This window comes from Parasteatoda tepidariorum, chromosome 5, assembly GCF_043381705.1.
Source record: "Parasteatoda tepidariorum isolate YZ-2023 chromosome 5, CAS_Ptep_4.0, whole genome shotgun sequence".
Lineage (NCBI taxonomy): Eukaryota > Metazoa > Arthropoda > Arachnida > Araneae > Theridiidae > Parasteatoda > Parasteatoda tepidariorum.
In genome coordinates, this window is record NC_092208.1 from 24,031,129 (window position 1) to 24,046,881 (window position 15,753).

The following is a 15,753-nucleotide window of genomic DNA, read 5'->3' on the forward strand; positions in this document are numbered from 1 at the left end:
ATAATATATATATATATATATATATATATATATATATATGGATAGAAAGGATGATAACTGTCCAACCAGACGTTTGTTTTAAATGTGACAGCACTTTGCTTAAATGAAAAAGATATTTTCGTTTGTCCATGCACTTCAACCAATAGATATCATTTCATTAATTTTTTTTCACAAACACTTCATTTCGATATTTTAGGTGTTATTCATTAAAAATTATAAAAAACTAACCATCTGGTGCAGAATTTAGTAAGCAAAAGAAGGAAAAAAATTCACAAATATAGAAAGATTAATACTTTCTTTAAAGAATACTGATTTTATTGACTAAGAAAATATAAATGCGGATAATAATAATTGAAGTTCACGATTCAATGCGAATAACGAAAGTACTGTATCTTATGATGTTACAAAATCAAAGGATAAAACGATTATAACTGAAAATTTTCGCCACAAGTTTCGAGTCAAGTAAGTCCAGTTTGCTAAATTCTAACATAAGCAACGGCGATGGTTTTTATTTTGAAAAGGATCCTTAAGATTTTATAGTCAAAGATGTGATCTCTGTAGCAAATAAACTGATAGGTCCTAAAACTCATATGGTCCTTAGGATTCTGAAACAAATCGTTCCTTTAACTCAGAATAGTATATCTGTAAACTTAAAACAGGGCAAATTTCAGAGAGGACGTGATTATGTTATTCATTCTCTTTAAGTAGCGTTTACTGACAACCTTGTTGACTTTTTGCTGATAAAGGTTTACAGATTTTAACAGTACAGGATGCAAAAGGACTTTAAGAGACGACTTTGAGTAAAAAGATAAAGGAACACGAAACTTCTAGAGATCATTTAAATGTATGCGTTGCATGTGTGCAAAAAAAAAAGATATCTTAACAACATTACAAAAGTCAACGATGTATTGCGTGAAAAATTAAAACGAATTTTGGATGTTATAACAACTATGTAAACCTGCAGTCAGACTTTCAATGGACACCGTGAAGACACCCAAAACATCCACAATAAATCAGAAAACTTTTTAAACATTATTGATTTATTATTTAGGTACAATCAATGTCTCTTAAAAGCCATTTAGAAAATGCTCAAAGCTAAATTAAATATATGAGTGTTAGAACTCAAAATGAAGTAAGTAGTGGATAATAAAAACAAAATGAAATAACAACATACTAGAAGTAATAAAAAAATCTCAATTCTTTTCGACTAATGTAGATACTACGAAAAGATTTATCCCAAACTGATCATTGTAAGAAGGCATGTTTCTATTAATAGCAAAGAAAATATAAAAATTGGTGGACCATTCTTAGTCTTTATTTCCCTAAAAAACCAAAAAGCTGAAGATCTAACGGAAAAAAAGTGTGCAGCTCTTTAGGGAGAAAAAAAATAGATATTTTTTTTGGAAAAATGTTAAGGGCAACGCTTTGACGGAGCTGCCGTTATGAAAGGTTTTTATAATGGCTTACAAGTTGAATTGAAAAGCGATATGACAATACCGATCATGTGCATTGTACATCGCATAATCTGAATTTAGTTATGGATGATTCAGTAGGAAATATCACTGATATAGTTGCAATTTATAATTTAATCAACGAAATAAACATCTTTTTTGTGAATGTTTTCCCAGATGGGCTTTATTGGAAGAATGTTTTACTGATTGCATATTTTTAAAGAAAAATATCCTTCATTATTATTGTTTTGTCTTTACACTTTTAATTATTTTCTGTACTACAAACCTACAAGAACAGCTTCAGCAGCCTTTCCGTCTCACTCACTTAAGTTCATTAACAAAACAAAACAATAGCAACAAAATAAGGGCAATAATAAATTTAACGAAAAACGCTTTCGAAATTTAACTTCGTAAGAGGACGAAAAAATACTTGACTTCAAATGCCGCTGACGGATCATAATAAGAAAAATGTGTTGTCCAAATGCTCCTAATGGATAAGCTGGAAAGGCGAAACAACAGTTTCAAGTGTCACATTATAGTAATTTTACTTATAAGAGCACTACACAAGGTGAAGTTGAAGAATCTCCTGTCATTGGTGGTTTATGCAAAATAATATTTACTCTGTACAAAAAAGGTACCCTTAAAGTGGCGCTATATATAGCGCCATATAAGTGGCGCTAAATATTCAAAATAGGCTTCCTTAACTGTTAACTGGTTATAACCAGTTAACAGTTAAGGAAGCATATTTTAGTTGAATTACCATAAAGTACAGAAANCTATATAACCAAAATATGCTTCCTTAACTGTTAACTGGTTATAACCAGTTAACAGTTAAGGAAGCATATTTTGGTTGAGTTACCATAAAGTACAGAAAATTGCAAACATCAAAAAAAAAAAATACGATACAAAAATTTTTGATTTTCTATGAAGAAATTTGTTAGTGCCCAGCACAAAAGATTTCTGAATTTACGCAAATAACAATGAATATGTTGTCCAATACTTAAATAAAGTCTTCATTTCATTTCCAAATGACAAACTATTAACATTTTCACTTGTTAAAAATAAAGTATAGCATTCGTTTTAAGGTTTTATCTGAAAACTGGTCATCTCCAAGGTTTAATTACTTTTATCATCGAAGTTGAGTGACGTTGTCATTCGATATTTCGATAGAATATTCTGTAATCAGTCATATTTTAATATAGAAATTTTTTTTAAAAAAAAAAGCTCTCAAGCTGATACTTAATTATTCAGTTTTTTGTCTCTCCTGTAAAACTAGTTTTGTTGGAGATGACCAGTTTTCGAACTTATTAGTTCAAATAATAATCTATTTTAAATTTTCACAGTTATTTTCATTTTTCTAAATTATTTGGAAGAAGGAAGTGTCAGAGGTTTGGAATTTAAAAAAGTTATCCCTGATGAATTGTTAAAACAGATTTTAAAAAAATTACTAATAATTTTCATTGCTAAACATTTTTTAAAAAATTCATTTTTTTTCCTGACTATTTTTTTTAAATTTTTCAGTTGAAGGAAATGCAAAATGTTAAAGTTAATTGGGAAGGCAAAGGTTGGAGGGATGCCTATTTTGATGAGAGTGGAAGAGTTCACATGATGGAAGATTTTCAGAACACAGCAGACAGATCCATGGAAGATTTCTTCTCTATAAACATATGGAAAACTGTATCCATAGCATTGACCTGCATATTGGCTATGGTTCTTATATGTCTTACATGCGCCTGCTGCCGTCACTATAGGCAAAACTACGAACCCGATGCTACAGCTCAAGTTTCTCCAGTGATTAATTCGCCAGTAACAGAACACCCCGCCCCGGAGAACAGGCGTTGCATAACTACTACTGATATGCAGACTGGATTTCCTGTTGTTGTTGATATTGCTTCCGTTTCTGCACAACTTAGTCAAGCAAGAAGTGAGCCACCATCCACTGAAAATCAACTAATGAGTGATTCGATTCGATCTGCACCTTATGGATCAATGGACTATCATGATTCAGTTTCACCGAGCGCACCACCACCCTCTTATTTAGAAATAGTTCCACACTCAAAATGTAATAAAAAGTAAACACAATAGCATCGTGTAATGACTCGATCATTTCGAGTTTTTCATAGCACAGTAATCAGAGTCTATGACATATTGAATACTTTCATTCATTTACTTATCTGGAACTAGCTTAGTTTCCACAACATGATTTATTCTAGAAATCTAGGAAAAAATACAATGTAAAATTATGTTATTTACAATGAATCTAAGAATCTTATATCTTTCTAAGAATCTTATCTCATGAATGTATATTCCCCTAGTTATTAATTAAGTTATTTTTTTAGTAGTTATTAATTCCCCCTTTCCAACGAGACCAGGAACATGCACTATTGATGTGCACGATCCCCTGTTGAACGATTGTGCATATTCGTGAAAGGAATTCATACAAATTAAATTGCATGAATTTATAGAAAATCCCATAATCATTGTACTTTTTCCTTGTTTACAAAATCATTTTTTTTTTGTTCTTCGTAAAAGGGAAAAACTTTTATATAATTTTTTAAATTCTCTATTTTGCTGCAATGGCGAGATTTAGCCTTTCACTTATCATTCCGCATATTCACGGACGTATACATTAAAAAAACGGAGGAGGAGGCGTAGTTTGAGGAGTGCTTGTGTCATGTGCTATCAGTTCAGCAGAGTGCGGAGAACGTGCGGAGATGATACGTGAAAGTTCTAGAACTAGTTTTAGAGAGTTTCTCTTTTACTGAGATATTTAACACTCATTCGGTGCAAATTGCATGTTCACGCACGAATGTTTTCTCAGCGCAATTACTACAGAATCTCCGTGTTGGAAACATTTTATGCGCTATGCAAATTATCTGCTAAATCAACAGTTCTTAGAAAGTTATCTTTCGCAAAGTGGCACCATCTTTAAATGGTGTTATAAAAAGCAGTTTGATGAAGAAAGTAAGAAATCTGTCTGGTAGAAGGAGGAATGCAGTGGGGACTGTGGGTTCGTTCCAGNAAAGTTAAAAACGGGGGTAGAGAGTTTCTCTTTCATTGAGATATTTAACACTTATTCGGTGCAAATTGCATGTTCACGCACGCGTGTTTTCTCAGCGCAATTACTACAGAATCTCCGTGTTGGAAACATTTTATGCGCTATGCAAATTATCTGCTAAATCAACAGTTCTTAGAAAGTTATCTTTCGCAAAGTGGCACCATCTTTAAATGGTGTTATAAAAAGCAGTTTGGTGAAGAAAGTAAGAAATCAGTCTGGTAGAAGGAGGAATGCAGTGGTGACTGTGGGTTCGTTCCAGGTTTCAGCGAGTTTAATTCACTATAATGCCGATGTTTAGTTGTAATCTACAACTGTTATGTTTTTATTTAACGACACAGTAAGCTGCATATTTTATACAATAAAAACTGTTTTTGTTCGTTAGGCTTAGTCATGTCTTAGACTCTACACAGAAAGAACACACCACAGAACTTGCGTGGCACATACATACGAAAACATGTAAGATTTCTACGTGAAATTGCGAAATTTCTCTAACATTTCTATATGAGTATGCGACATAATGACAGGGTAAAGTAAATTCCAAAGACATTTACAAAGTGACGGCTTTATTAATTAGCCTACGACAAATATATGTATATAATTTTTTGGAAATGATTGCAAATGAAGATGTTAATAGAAGAACATTTATTCACATCCAAGTAATATTTTTTTTTAATAATTGAGGTTTCTGTGGGGAAAAAAATTCTTTAGTTTTATGTAATTAACTATACAATATGCCGATTAAAACATATCATAAAATTTTTAAGATCTCATTGGATGAAGGTACTAGTAGTAGATGTCAGTCTGAGTATTGGGTAATGAACTATCAACAACAACCATGGAAAACTTTTTTTTTGAGGCGCTAAGAGTGTGGATGCTAAGATGCAAACAGAGTTTAATTGAGTGTTGGGGATACAGATTCTGTAAGTCGTAGCCTTGGGTAAAAAATAAAGAAGCATCAAATAATAGTAAGTAATAATCAAATAAATAAAAAGCATCAAATAATAGTAAGTAATTATCAAATAAATAAAGAAGCATCAAATAATAGTAAGTAATAATCAAATAAATAAAGAAGCATCAAATAAAAGAGCAATAAAGAAGTTCTTATTTTTTTAAATAAAAAAGCAGAGTCTTAAAAATGATTACCGTTAACCCTTTTGCACAGACAGTCACAAATACCCGCCAGTATGAAACGCTATCAATCAGGGTAAAAAGATAAAGCTGGCAACCAGACTAATTCTTTAGCAGTTTATTAATGGGCGGGGTTATAATAGTTTGATTTATTTAATTCATCACTGCTTAGTTCAAAATAAAAATTATATTATTACACTTTGAACTAACAATGATTAGATATGTGGTTAGACTAATATTGATTAAAGTGAAAGCAAAATAAGAGTCTGCTTAAATTAGCTATGACCACATTTAAGGTACTGCTATTTATTCCCCCCATCCTGATTTAATACGAATATTTTTATGAATCACTCGTCCCGAATAGGTTAAACGTTACATGGAAGAAAATGGAAGGGGGGGGGGAGGAGAGCAAGGCAGCTAGGATCAGCCATACAAGGATCGGGTATTTATTTCAAGGATTGATTTAACTCTTGAAAATACTATGTAATTTACGTAATGCACACCTGTACTCGAAACAATTTCTTTTTAATTAGGAATAAAATATTTAGAAACCATTTTTTAACTCCTCTTTCAGAATGTTCTTTCATTCAACAGTTTTCTTAATGCTTAAACCTTGTTCTTTTAGTAAATTGTTAGGTTTTTGAGATAGAAGTGGAGATGAATCATTCCATTATGCATTTCGGACAAATCTTATGTAGACTTTCGGTTTACGAAACTACCAGCGATGCTTAAATTTGGTAATCTACTGGGAACTATGATTTAAGATCAGTCCACTATGGGACTAAAAGTGGCTTGATTTGTTTGCCACAAAGAGAATCGATATAGTATCCGTGATTACCACAGCTAATAATAAATAAAAGACACATTTATAGAGAGAAAAAAAAAGCTAATTCCTTAGGTTCCAAAAATTTGTAAATTTAGCTTCTAATTTAAGAGAATCAAGATAAAATTTTTCAAGTACTATTACTTTTAAAAGCAATAGTCATGATCTCTCAGAAAATAATTATGATCTCTGTCCTGTAATTTATAGTGAAAAATCCATAAATGTATGTGTAGATACAATGTATGATACTTATGTATGATACTTATAAAAACTTATGTATGATAACTTATGTATGATACTTGTATGATACTTATAAAAAGATTGACGATTTCGTCTGTTCAATGTTTTATTAAGACCGAAACAAGACAGAATAATTCACTAAAAGTAAAATAGGACAAATATATCTGATAGATCAGCGAATTGGAGGATACTTTTCTAATCATAACTACGAATATTTTATATATTAATGTTTAAGTTCAAAATCAATGTCAATAAGTCTTATTAACTTCCCTTTGGCATGTAGTTATACTTACATACTTAGTCTGTCTTTTACAGTTACAAAAATGGATAAAATAAATTAATAAATTTTGATTCATGATTTTTAACAAAATAAAAAATATGTTAAAGATCATAAAGCTTAGTAACCTATTGTAAAATTATATTTCACGTTCTTCCTACTAATGAATTTCTTTGACTATATTATATTATCCAGCAACGAAACGAGGTTTGATCTTACATCAAGACATTGCAACTAGAAGCAGAAAGAGCTTCAAACGAAATAAACAATACGAAGATTAAAAAAGGGACCAAAACGTATGCAGATGTTGCTAAGACAGTACTCTTGTTCACAAGGCTAAGCCTGACGACGATGTTATTTTGAGACCCAAAGAAACTGGTTCCTCTGAAAGGACTGAAAAGTTCCTCAAGCAAAACATCAAGCCCTCGGAGCTTTGCTTAGGTGTTAAGAGACTAAAAAAAAGTTAAAAACGGGGGAGTTCTGATCCGAATGGAATCCAAACGCGACGTTAGAAAACTAACTAAGGGTTTTGAGAGTCAGGGTTTAGACGAGAAGTACTTTTGTGAAAAGCCTACTAAGAAGTCGCCAAGGATAATGCTCTTTCACGTAGAGTCCGAAATATCGAAGGAAGAGCTTGAAACAAGACTCCGAGAACAAAATGAAGAACTGAAGAATAAAAAATGGAAGTAGTCTTTCCCATAAGGACAAAAAAAAGAAAACCATAGAGTCGTGAGGGTCGACTCGAAAACTTCCAATAGAATTTTTAAGAAGTCTAGCGTCAAACTTGGTTGGAAAATTCACGTGGTGAATGAATACCTAAGAGCACTGAGGTGCTATAAGTATAATCATTTCGGCCTCATGGCCAAAGATAGTCGTAATGAGGAAGTTTGTGCATACTGCGGTCAAACTTGTCACAATACGAGCGACTGCTCTTATAAAAGTAAATGTGTGAATTGCACAGTTGCCAATCAGAAGTTGAGTTTAAATCTGAATGTAAATCACTCAGCGCTAAAAAGAACGTGCCCATCAAACCGAAGATAACTAGACAGACTCAGACGAAAGATTCAATGCTAAGATTAACTGCTTTGCTGTCCCGTGTTTTTGTGAGCCAGTCCTTGCAGCCCGAGCTCTTTTTGTGTAATCTTTCTTTAACTATTTGCTGCTTTTTAAAGCATGTTTCTTCCATTTGTTAAGTATACTTTGTAAACCATTCAAGTCGATTGGTTGTCGGTAAATTTCTGTAAATACTATTAAAGCTAATGTTCGAAATGCCTTTTCGAACATAGCTTTAATAGTATTACTCCTATTTTATCCGTCGTCACGTATTGCTGTTTATCAAGCGTGACGCGGGGTACCTGTGCAGCGTGCCGTTGGGTCACCGTGTTGACTACTTCAAGGTTTCCAGTACGACGTTTCACCTGCATTCCCTTGGATGCACGTTACTGGGGCCGGGTCAGAATTAAGCTACGCTTATATTATCCAGCAGATGTACAACTGAGGTTTCCAACCCGTGAGTCACATCACAAATAGCGTGGTACTGGGCAGCTGCCGAGTTTGGTAGCGATTTTCCAATCAAGCGGCGTTTAGCGATCCGCTCTCCCGTTTTGCATTTTCATAAATAAAAAACTTAATGTTTTTTTTTTTTTGTTTAGGTTACAAATTTTGAATTAAAAAAGCTTGCATTGTAATTATGACCAACTACTACCAAGAGAAATATCTCCAAAAAAGAGATCAAGTCGTTAAAGTTTGCTGGACTGTAAATTTGCAGCCCGGTACCCAGCATCTTATGATAATTGTTTTCTTTTTTTATCTAAAATACTGTGTAGAGTAGAGAAGTGCATCCTAACGAGAATCACATTTTGGAGATTTCCTGTTTTTTAATTTTTGCGCTTGAATGTATATATATATATATATATATATATATACATTCATTCACTTGAACTTTTAAAATGTATAAGTTTTACCATATATTATAAAAAGCAGCATATCTCAAACAGAGAGCTGAAAAATTACAAAAGACAAAATGTATAATAATCACTATACTGCTGCCATCTAGCAAATAATAAAGTTTACATCAGGAGTATTAAATGATAAGAATATCCTTCATGGAACCATGTCATAGAAATAAATATTTATTGGATATTTCTGAAATTACTAATTGAATATTTCTGAAATTATTAATCTCATTTTGCTGAATTATTTATTTTTAATAATAAGCTGTATCTTTATTTAAGTCTATCTTTTTAAATTCATCAATAAAAGAGCAGACCTGACAATAACTCCGAATATAATTTTAGCAGCAATCAATTACGACCTTTATTGATAAGATTTTGAAGAATTATTACTTAATATTTTCAACTTTTTAAAATAATTACCTTCTGGCTATGAATTATTTATTATCAATTTAAAATAAACGTAAAAGGTTGTGATGCTGCCATCTATTGTATATTTGTAATACTAAATAATGGTGCGTGTTCAAATTTTAATTACTGTCNATATATATATATAATATTCGTCATACGTATGTAGGTGTGTCGATTTGTTTTTTCACAATATTCATTACTTGTATATCTAATTGTTAATTGGTCTCACTTTTTTTTCTTTTGTTTGCAAAATTGCTGATCCGCACAAAATTGTTTAAATTTTGTGTGGATCAAATTATCGAATTACCGCTGGCCTAAATTATCGAAATGGATTGTACAAATTATCTGCCTTTCTTTCAATAGTATTAATAAAATGCTTAAGTTTCTTCTTTACGATCATAAAGTATATCCTTACTCTGTAAGTATCAGAAATTATTATTTCGCTGGGAAGGGGAGAGAGGTAAATATATGAACTACAACGAGTCATTAAAGGTCGTCCTCTGATCGTTGTTTAAATTTTTTTAACACGTTATTTCCGTAGAATTAGTGTGAGAAAATTTTTAAAGTCCGGGTTTTGAAAAGCTAAAAAATCCGTCAGGTAATGCTTAAAAATTGCATAAAATGACATTAAAAACCTCAAAAACGCCCTCAAAATGAAAATAAATTATTACAATTTATTTTCCTCCTTAAAAGGTATCTCCAGATATGTTCAGGGTTTAAGTACAACAAAAAAAATTTAATTCTTTTGTACTGTGGATTCGTGAAGTCTAACATGATCAGTGTGTCTTTGTAAAAACTAGCAAAATTTAGAATTATTCAGCTTTTCTAAGGGAATATCTGAAGGTTCCATAAATCTTTCTAAAAAGATGATTTCGTTGATCCTGTGGATAAATTAATTAGATTTAACGTTTTTATGTTTAATTTCGTGTTTAAACAAGATGAACATCTCTTACATGTTTATCCATTTCAATATTCTGGACAGCAGTAATTCTTTTTTTAGCAGTAACGTTTGGAACACAAGGTTTACAAAAAAGTTATCTTCCATACTAATTAATAGCTCCTTTCAATAGTCCATTTTTTTTATTGAAACTATAATTTAGATTAAATAGTATAACTCACTTCAAGTGTGTGAAAGTCTATATAGTCTCATATCTGCATGGTTAAATTAGAATTGAGAACACAAACAAATTGTTTCTAATATAAAATGCTAATTTCTTTTTCTAATATACAATGCTAATTTCTAATATACGATGCTAATTTCTTTTCCAATATACAATGCTAATTTCTTTTTCTAATATACAATGCTATGTTTTTTTTCTTGAAATTTTTTCATAATTTATTTTATTTGATGATTTTCTACGTTTTTCAGCAGTTGGAAATGGTTAAAAAAAATTATTGGGAATTCTTAGAGTATCCCCGTAACCCTTTGTTTTAACAGAAATGGTTTCTACAGGAAAAAAAAAATATTTTTGTAGATTCAACAATTTTTAGGGGGAGGGGATTACTATCAATTTTCAATGCTAAAAGTTACAAAAAAAATTAGTTTTCTGACTACTTTTTTATTTTTTTAGTGATTGGAAATGCAAAATCATAAAGTTTATTTGGAATACGAAGGTTGGATGAATGTATATATAGATGGGGATGGAAAAGCTCGCATCATGAGAGATTTTCAAAGCACTGCAAATGAATCCAAAAAAGATATTGACAATTTATTTATTTGGATAGTTGTAGGCATAGCAGTGACCATCACATTTATTTTGTTTCTTTATTGTCTTTGCAGCGCTTGCTGCGAAGAGTATGGAAATGACAGCGAATCTGAAGATTCAGTTCCAGTTTCTCCAGCACTAAACCAGCGAAGTTGCAATAATCCTGCAATAAATGAGCAAAATTCTATTGCTCAATCCATAAACCGACAAAGTCCCTTGAATCCAATAATGAATCAGCAAAGTCCCATCTCTCCACAACACGCCGCCTCAAACAGTCGGCACATAACTCTTACTGATGTGCAGACTGGATTGCCTGTTGTTGTTGGTATTGCTTCTGTTGCTGCACAACTTAGTCAAGCAAGAAGTGAACCATGCACTGAAGGTCAACTAATGAGTGGTTCGATTCGATCTGCACCCTATGGATCAATGGACTATCACGATTCAGTGTCTCCTAGTGCACCACCACCTTCTTATTTTGAAGTGGTTTCTCAGCCTAAAATGTAACAAGCAGAATCAGTATATACAATATCATCTGAATGAATCGTTCATTACCATAAGAATCGTTTCTCATTCTCATATTCATTAGAGTCAATCTATGCACATACGTGAGTAATTCAGAAAGTAAGTTTCGTTTAAAGCACAAGAAAATGAAACAATAAAAGATATTTGAAGCTAAATAACCTCCATTAAAAAATGAACTACACTGATTAGACAATTTTTCAACGTAGATGTCGCCATTGTTTGGACATTTATCGTAAAGGTTTACGAATGTTTCAATAGCCTCGTTAAAGAGAGATACTGCCTATAATAGCAACCATTGAGTATCAACGAATCTAAACACGTCGTCCTCCTCGAAAGCAAGAATGGACTACAGATGCCTGGAAAAAAGAAAGTCAGTTGATGTCACAGCTGTGGAATTCAAAAACATACTATTTTAACTCCGTAAGAAACAGTGAAGTACAGAGTGGGGGTTATATATATATATATATATATATATATAAANTATATGTATATATATATATCTTATCATGTGCGAATGTATCGTACTCACACATTATGATTTTAGCTTTCTTGTAGGGTAGAATCAATTCTTGTGAGATGGAAAAGTTTAAAAACTACTCAGACTTGAAACACATAGCAATATAAACTGATAGCGAAAATAAATAAAGAAAGGTGATCTATTCTAGAATTATTTGATTCGAAGAAACGGCTGCATATATTTAAAGCAAGAAATTCAATTCAATTTGTCTCTATCACATCAAAAATTCAAATTAAAATTTCAAAATGTTAAAAGACATCCATAATAATAATAATAAAACATTTTTAACAAAATAGTGTGCTGATATCATTTTAATTTATTTATTATTATTATAATTTTTTATAATGATAACGTTCGTAAATATCTTTCGATTCTAGGTATTTTAAATTAAAAAACAGGAAGGTATATATTATTTATTAAGAACTGAATTCAATGGGGATACGAATATTAAGATTTGGGTGATTTTTTTTTATTTCCTTAAAAGAATATTTGAGAAAATAGCGCATTTTCAATGAGAATTGATATTGTTATAAAGCAAAGTGTTCAACTTTTATTGTTCCTGTTATAAAGCAGAAGTGTTGTCCCACGAGCCACTCTAGTGGCTAATAAATGGTATATTAGTAGCTAGCTGAATTATCTTATACACTAAAAAACAATAGTTCATTGTTAGCTTATAACAGTTTATAATAAGATGAAAAAAGAACGTAGAATGACAGATATTTCTTAGCTACAAAGATCATAGTTGTCCTGATAAATCAGAATAGTGCTTTTTAAAATTAAAAGCAGCGATAAAGTAGTTTCATGATTTTGTAAAAGACACATGTGTGGAAAAACCATGGGAAAAACTTCCATTCTATTTCCATTTTGAAAGAAAATTAGCTACTAATGTAATAAGCAAAGATAAAAAATTTTAATACAATTTGTTGCCCTTACTTTCAAAATCACTGTTCAGATTAATAAGAAAATATTTACGACCCTGTCTGGGGTTATCGTGACACGAATTGAAAATTATGTGCGTAAAAAAAACGATATCAAGATATCAATTTACATAACATAAATGTTTCATATTTAACATAATTTATTGATCGAACATTTACAATTAAATTACGTAGAACATTACATCTTTCTAGTAACCAAGTCTAGAAAAAACTTACTTCTTACAAGACATTGGGTTTTAAAAGCGCGTAAATACAAATCACGATTATTGGATTTTTAAAAATCGCGTGAATATGACTAAGCAACGTATAACTTTTAAATAAGGTTTATACGAAAATCAATGTTTGATATTAAAATCGCGTGAATACGAACAGCACCACGCAACTTTTAAGTAAGGTAAATACGATAATCGATGTTTTGATATTAAAATCGCGCGAATGCGACTCACTATATTAGCAGATTCTAGCTCTGTTCTAAATATTCAAAATGGTGAAAATCCACCGAACCAAGAGACTCAAATTGGCGGAAGAATCATGTGTATGTAAATGTCTCGTTAATAGGATTTAACAAAAGTTTTGTCGGTTTATAAGGTTTTTAATTCGCGGAAGTGCGCGAACCAATGATCTTGAGATGATGCGGGGAATTCTGAGATATTCGCAGAAAAATTACATATCTTACTTCTAATTATTAGAATGCTCGGAAGAATGATATGAAAACCACGGAATACAACGACTCGTGCTCAGTATTTAACTGCGCAAAATTAATCTGTTTGGGTATCTAAAAATTTCAACAAAAGAAAAAAAAATGCTCTCATATATTTCCTTAAAAAGATTTTAAAAAAATGTGTTACAAAATTTCTAAGAAGCCCAAAAAAATCAAGAAAGAATATCTTAAAAGAACGAATAGAATTTAAAAATGTAAACATCATCAAAAATAACGATAGTTAGTCTAGATGAGGAACTCCCCTCGCCACAATCTAAGTGATGCTTTGGGAACAAGAAATGGCACATTTAACACTAGAAAAACTGAAATACCTATATTGCCCAAAAGCAGTCAAAATGACTGCATTGTGAAAGAATAACTAAAGTATAAAGAAATTTGTTTAAAATTAATTTTTAATTTTATTTTCAGTCACATAACAAGTTATTAGTAAATATTACCAATAAAAAAAATTATATGTTGTACAAAAAGTCACAAAATTCTAAGAAATTGTGTCATCATTGATTTTCGAATTGAAATTAAAAAGCAGTCAAAATGACTTCCTTGGGCAATCTAGTGTTAACACTAGAAAGACTGAAATATCTATATTGTCCAAATGCAGTCAAAATGACTGCATTGCGAAAGAATAACTAATGTATAAAGAAATTTGCTTAAAATTAATTTTTAATATTATTTTCAGTCATATAACAAGTTATTAGTAAATATCAACAATAAAAATAATTATAAAAGTCACAAAATTCTAAGAAATTGTGTCATTATATCCATCATTGTCTCTCTAATTGAAATTAAAAAGCATTTAGAATGACTTCCTTGGTCAATCTAGTGTTAAAAGAGGAGGAACTTCTCTCTTCCATGATTCCCTTGTTCTCAAACACCCCTATTTGAAATAGTTAAGACCTCGTAACCATAGTCAATGCCAATGCTTCAGACGAATGGCTAGGTGAGATCTTTCCGTAGACAGACTATAATAATCAATTACTCAACAAAGCAACCAACGTTAACCAAATCATTTTTTTTTCTTCTACAAGTTTTAAGTTATTTTAAATTTTTAGAGATATTTTAATTTTTCTAAATTATTTAAGTAGCAGGAACCATTAAAGAGGTTGCAACCTAAGATTAAATGAGAGGTTATCATCATATCTGCGTTTCGCGATGACTCAATAAAGACGATAAGCTCTTATTGCCATAGGTTTTGTTTCTCAGCGGCATCTAAAAGCTTCAAATCGATGGCTATCAGCAGCTTGTCTGAAAAGAAAAAGCGGCAGTGTACACAATGTTGATCACGTTGCCACAATCACACCGTTTGAGTCTACATTAACGGAACATTTTCAGAGCACAGCAGATGAATCCAAGAAAGATATTGACAATTTATTTATTTGGATAGCTGTGGGCATAGCAGTGACCGGCATAGTTGCTATGTATTTCTATTGTCGTTGCGAAGCTATCTGCAAAGTGTATTGAAATGACAGCGAATCTGAAGATTCATTACCATAAGAATAGTTTCTCATTCACGCATTTATTCGAGTCGATCTATACATATTTGTCAGTAACACAGAAAGTAAATTTTGCTTAAAACGCAATTAAAGGAAACAGTTATTTGGAGCTAACTAACCTCCATTAAAGAAAAAAAAATAATAATAGAACAAAAAAAGAAATACATGGTCAGAAAATTTTTCAACGTAGGTACCACGATTGTTTTGGTTAGAGAATCAGACTTTGGTCCAGAAGAGTCAGGGTTCGATCCTGGACTCCGCTAAGATCCATCGAGTAAATGCAATATACGTACTCGTAAAATATATAGAATCAAAAGTCCTGTGGTTGGTCGCCGATCAGTACTATGGGCACAGGGATTTAGAGAAAATTTCCTTCCCCTTCAGATCTATGTCTAAATTGAGGAAAGTGGCCTCATAAAAGTTGTCATGGCATGTCTTCGGATCTTTCTCAGGGATGTTTCCCAGACCGTCGTCAATAGCCATTGTGCAGCTTTAGTGCGACGTAAATAAAATGCATAC

General features: G+C 31.6%; 1 protein-coding gene across 3 annotated transcripts in view; it reads left to right on the top strand.

Annotated features, from left to right (window-relative positions):
• LOC107451303 (uncharacterized) overlaps positions 1 to 12,011 on the top strand; it is a 32,180-nt gene extending 20,169 nt beyond the window's left edge. For 2 of the 3 annotated variants that reach the window (XM_043050766.2, XM_016067357.3), the window contains exon 2: positions 2,973 to 3,533. In XM_043050766.2, coding sequence (XP_042906700.1) covers positions 2,982 to 3,527 — 546 coding nt within the window. In that variant the 5' untranslated portion in view covers positions 2,973 to 2,981 and the 3' untranslated portion in view covers positions 3,528 to 3,533. Of the gene's footprint in view, positions 1 to 2,972; positions 3,534 to 10,911 lie in introns of those variants that run through there. The other variant, XM_016067356.3, reaches the window with a different exon arrangement.
• The last annotated feature ends 3,742 nt before the right edge of the window (positions 12,012 to 15,753 follow it).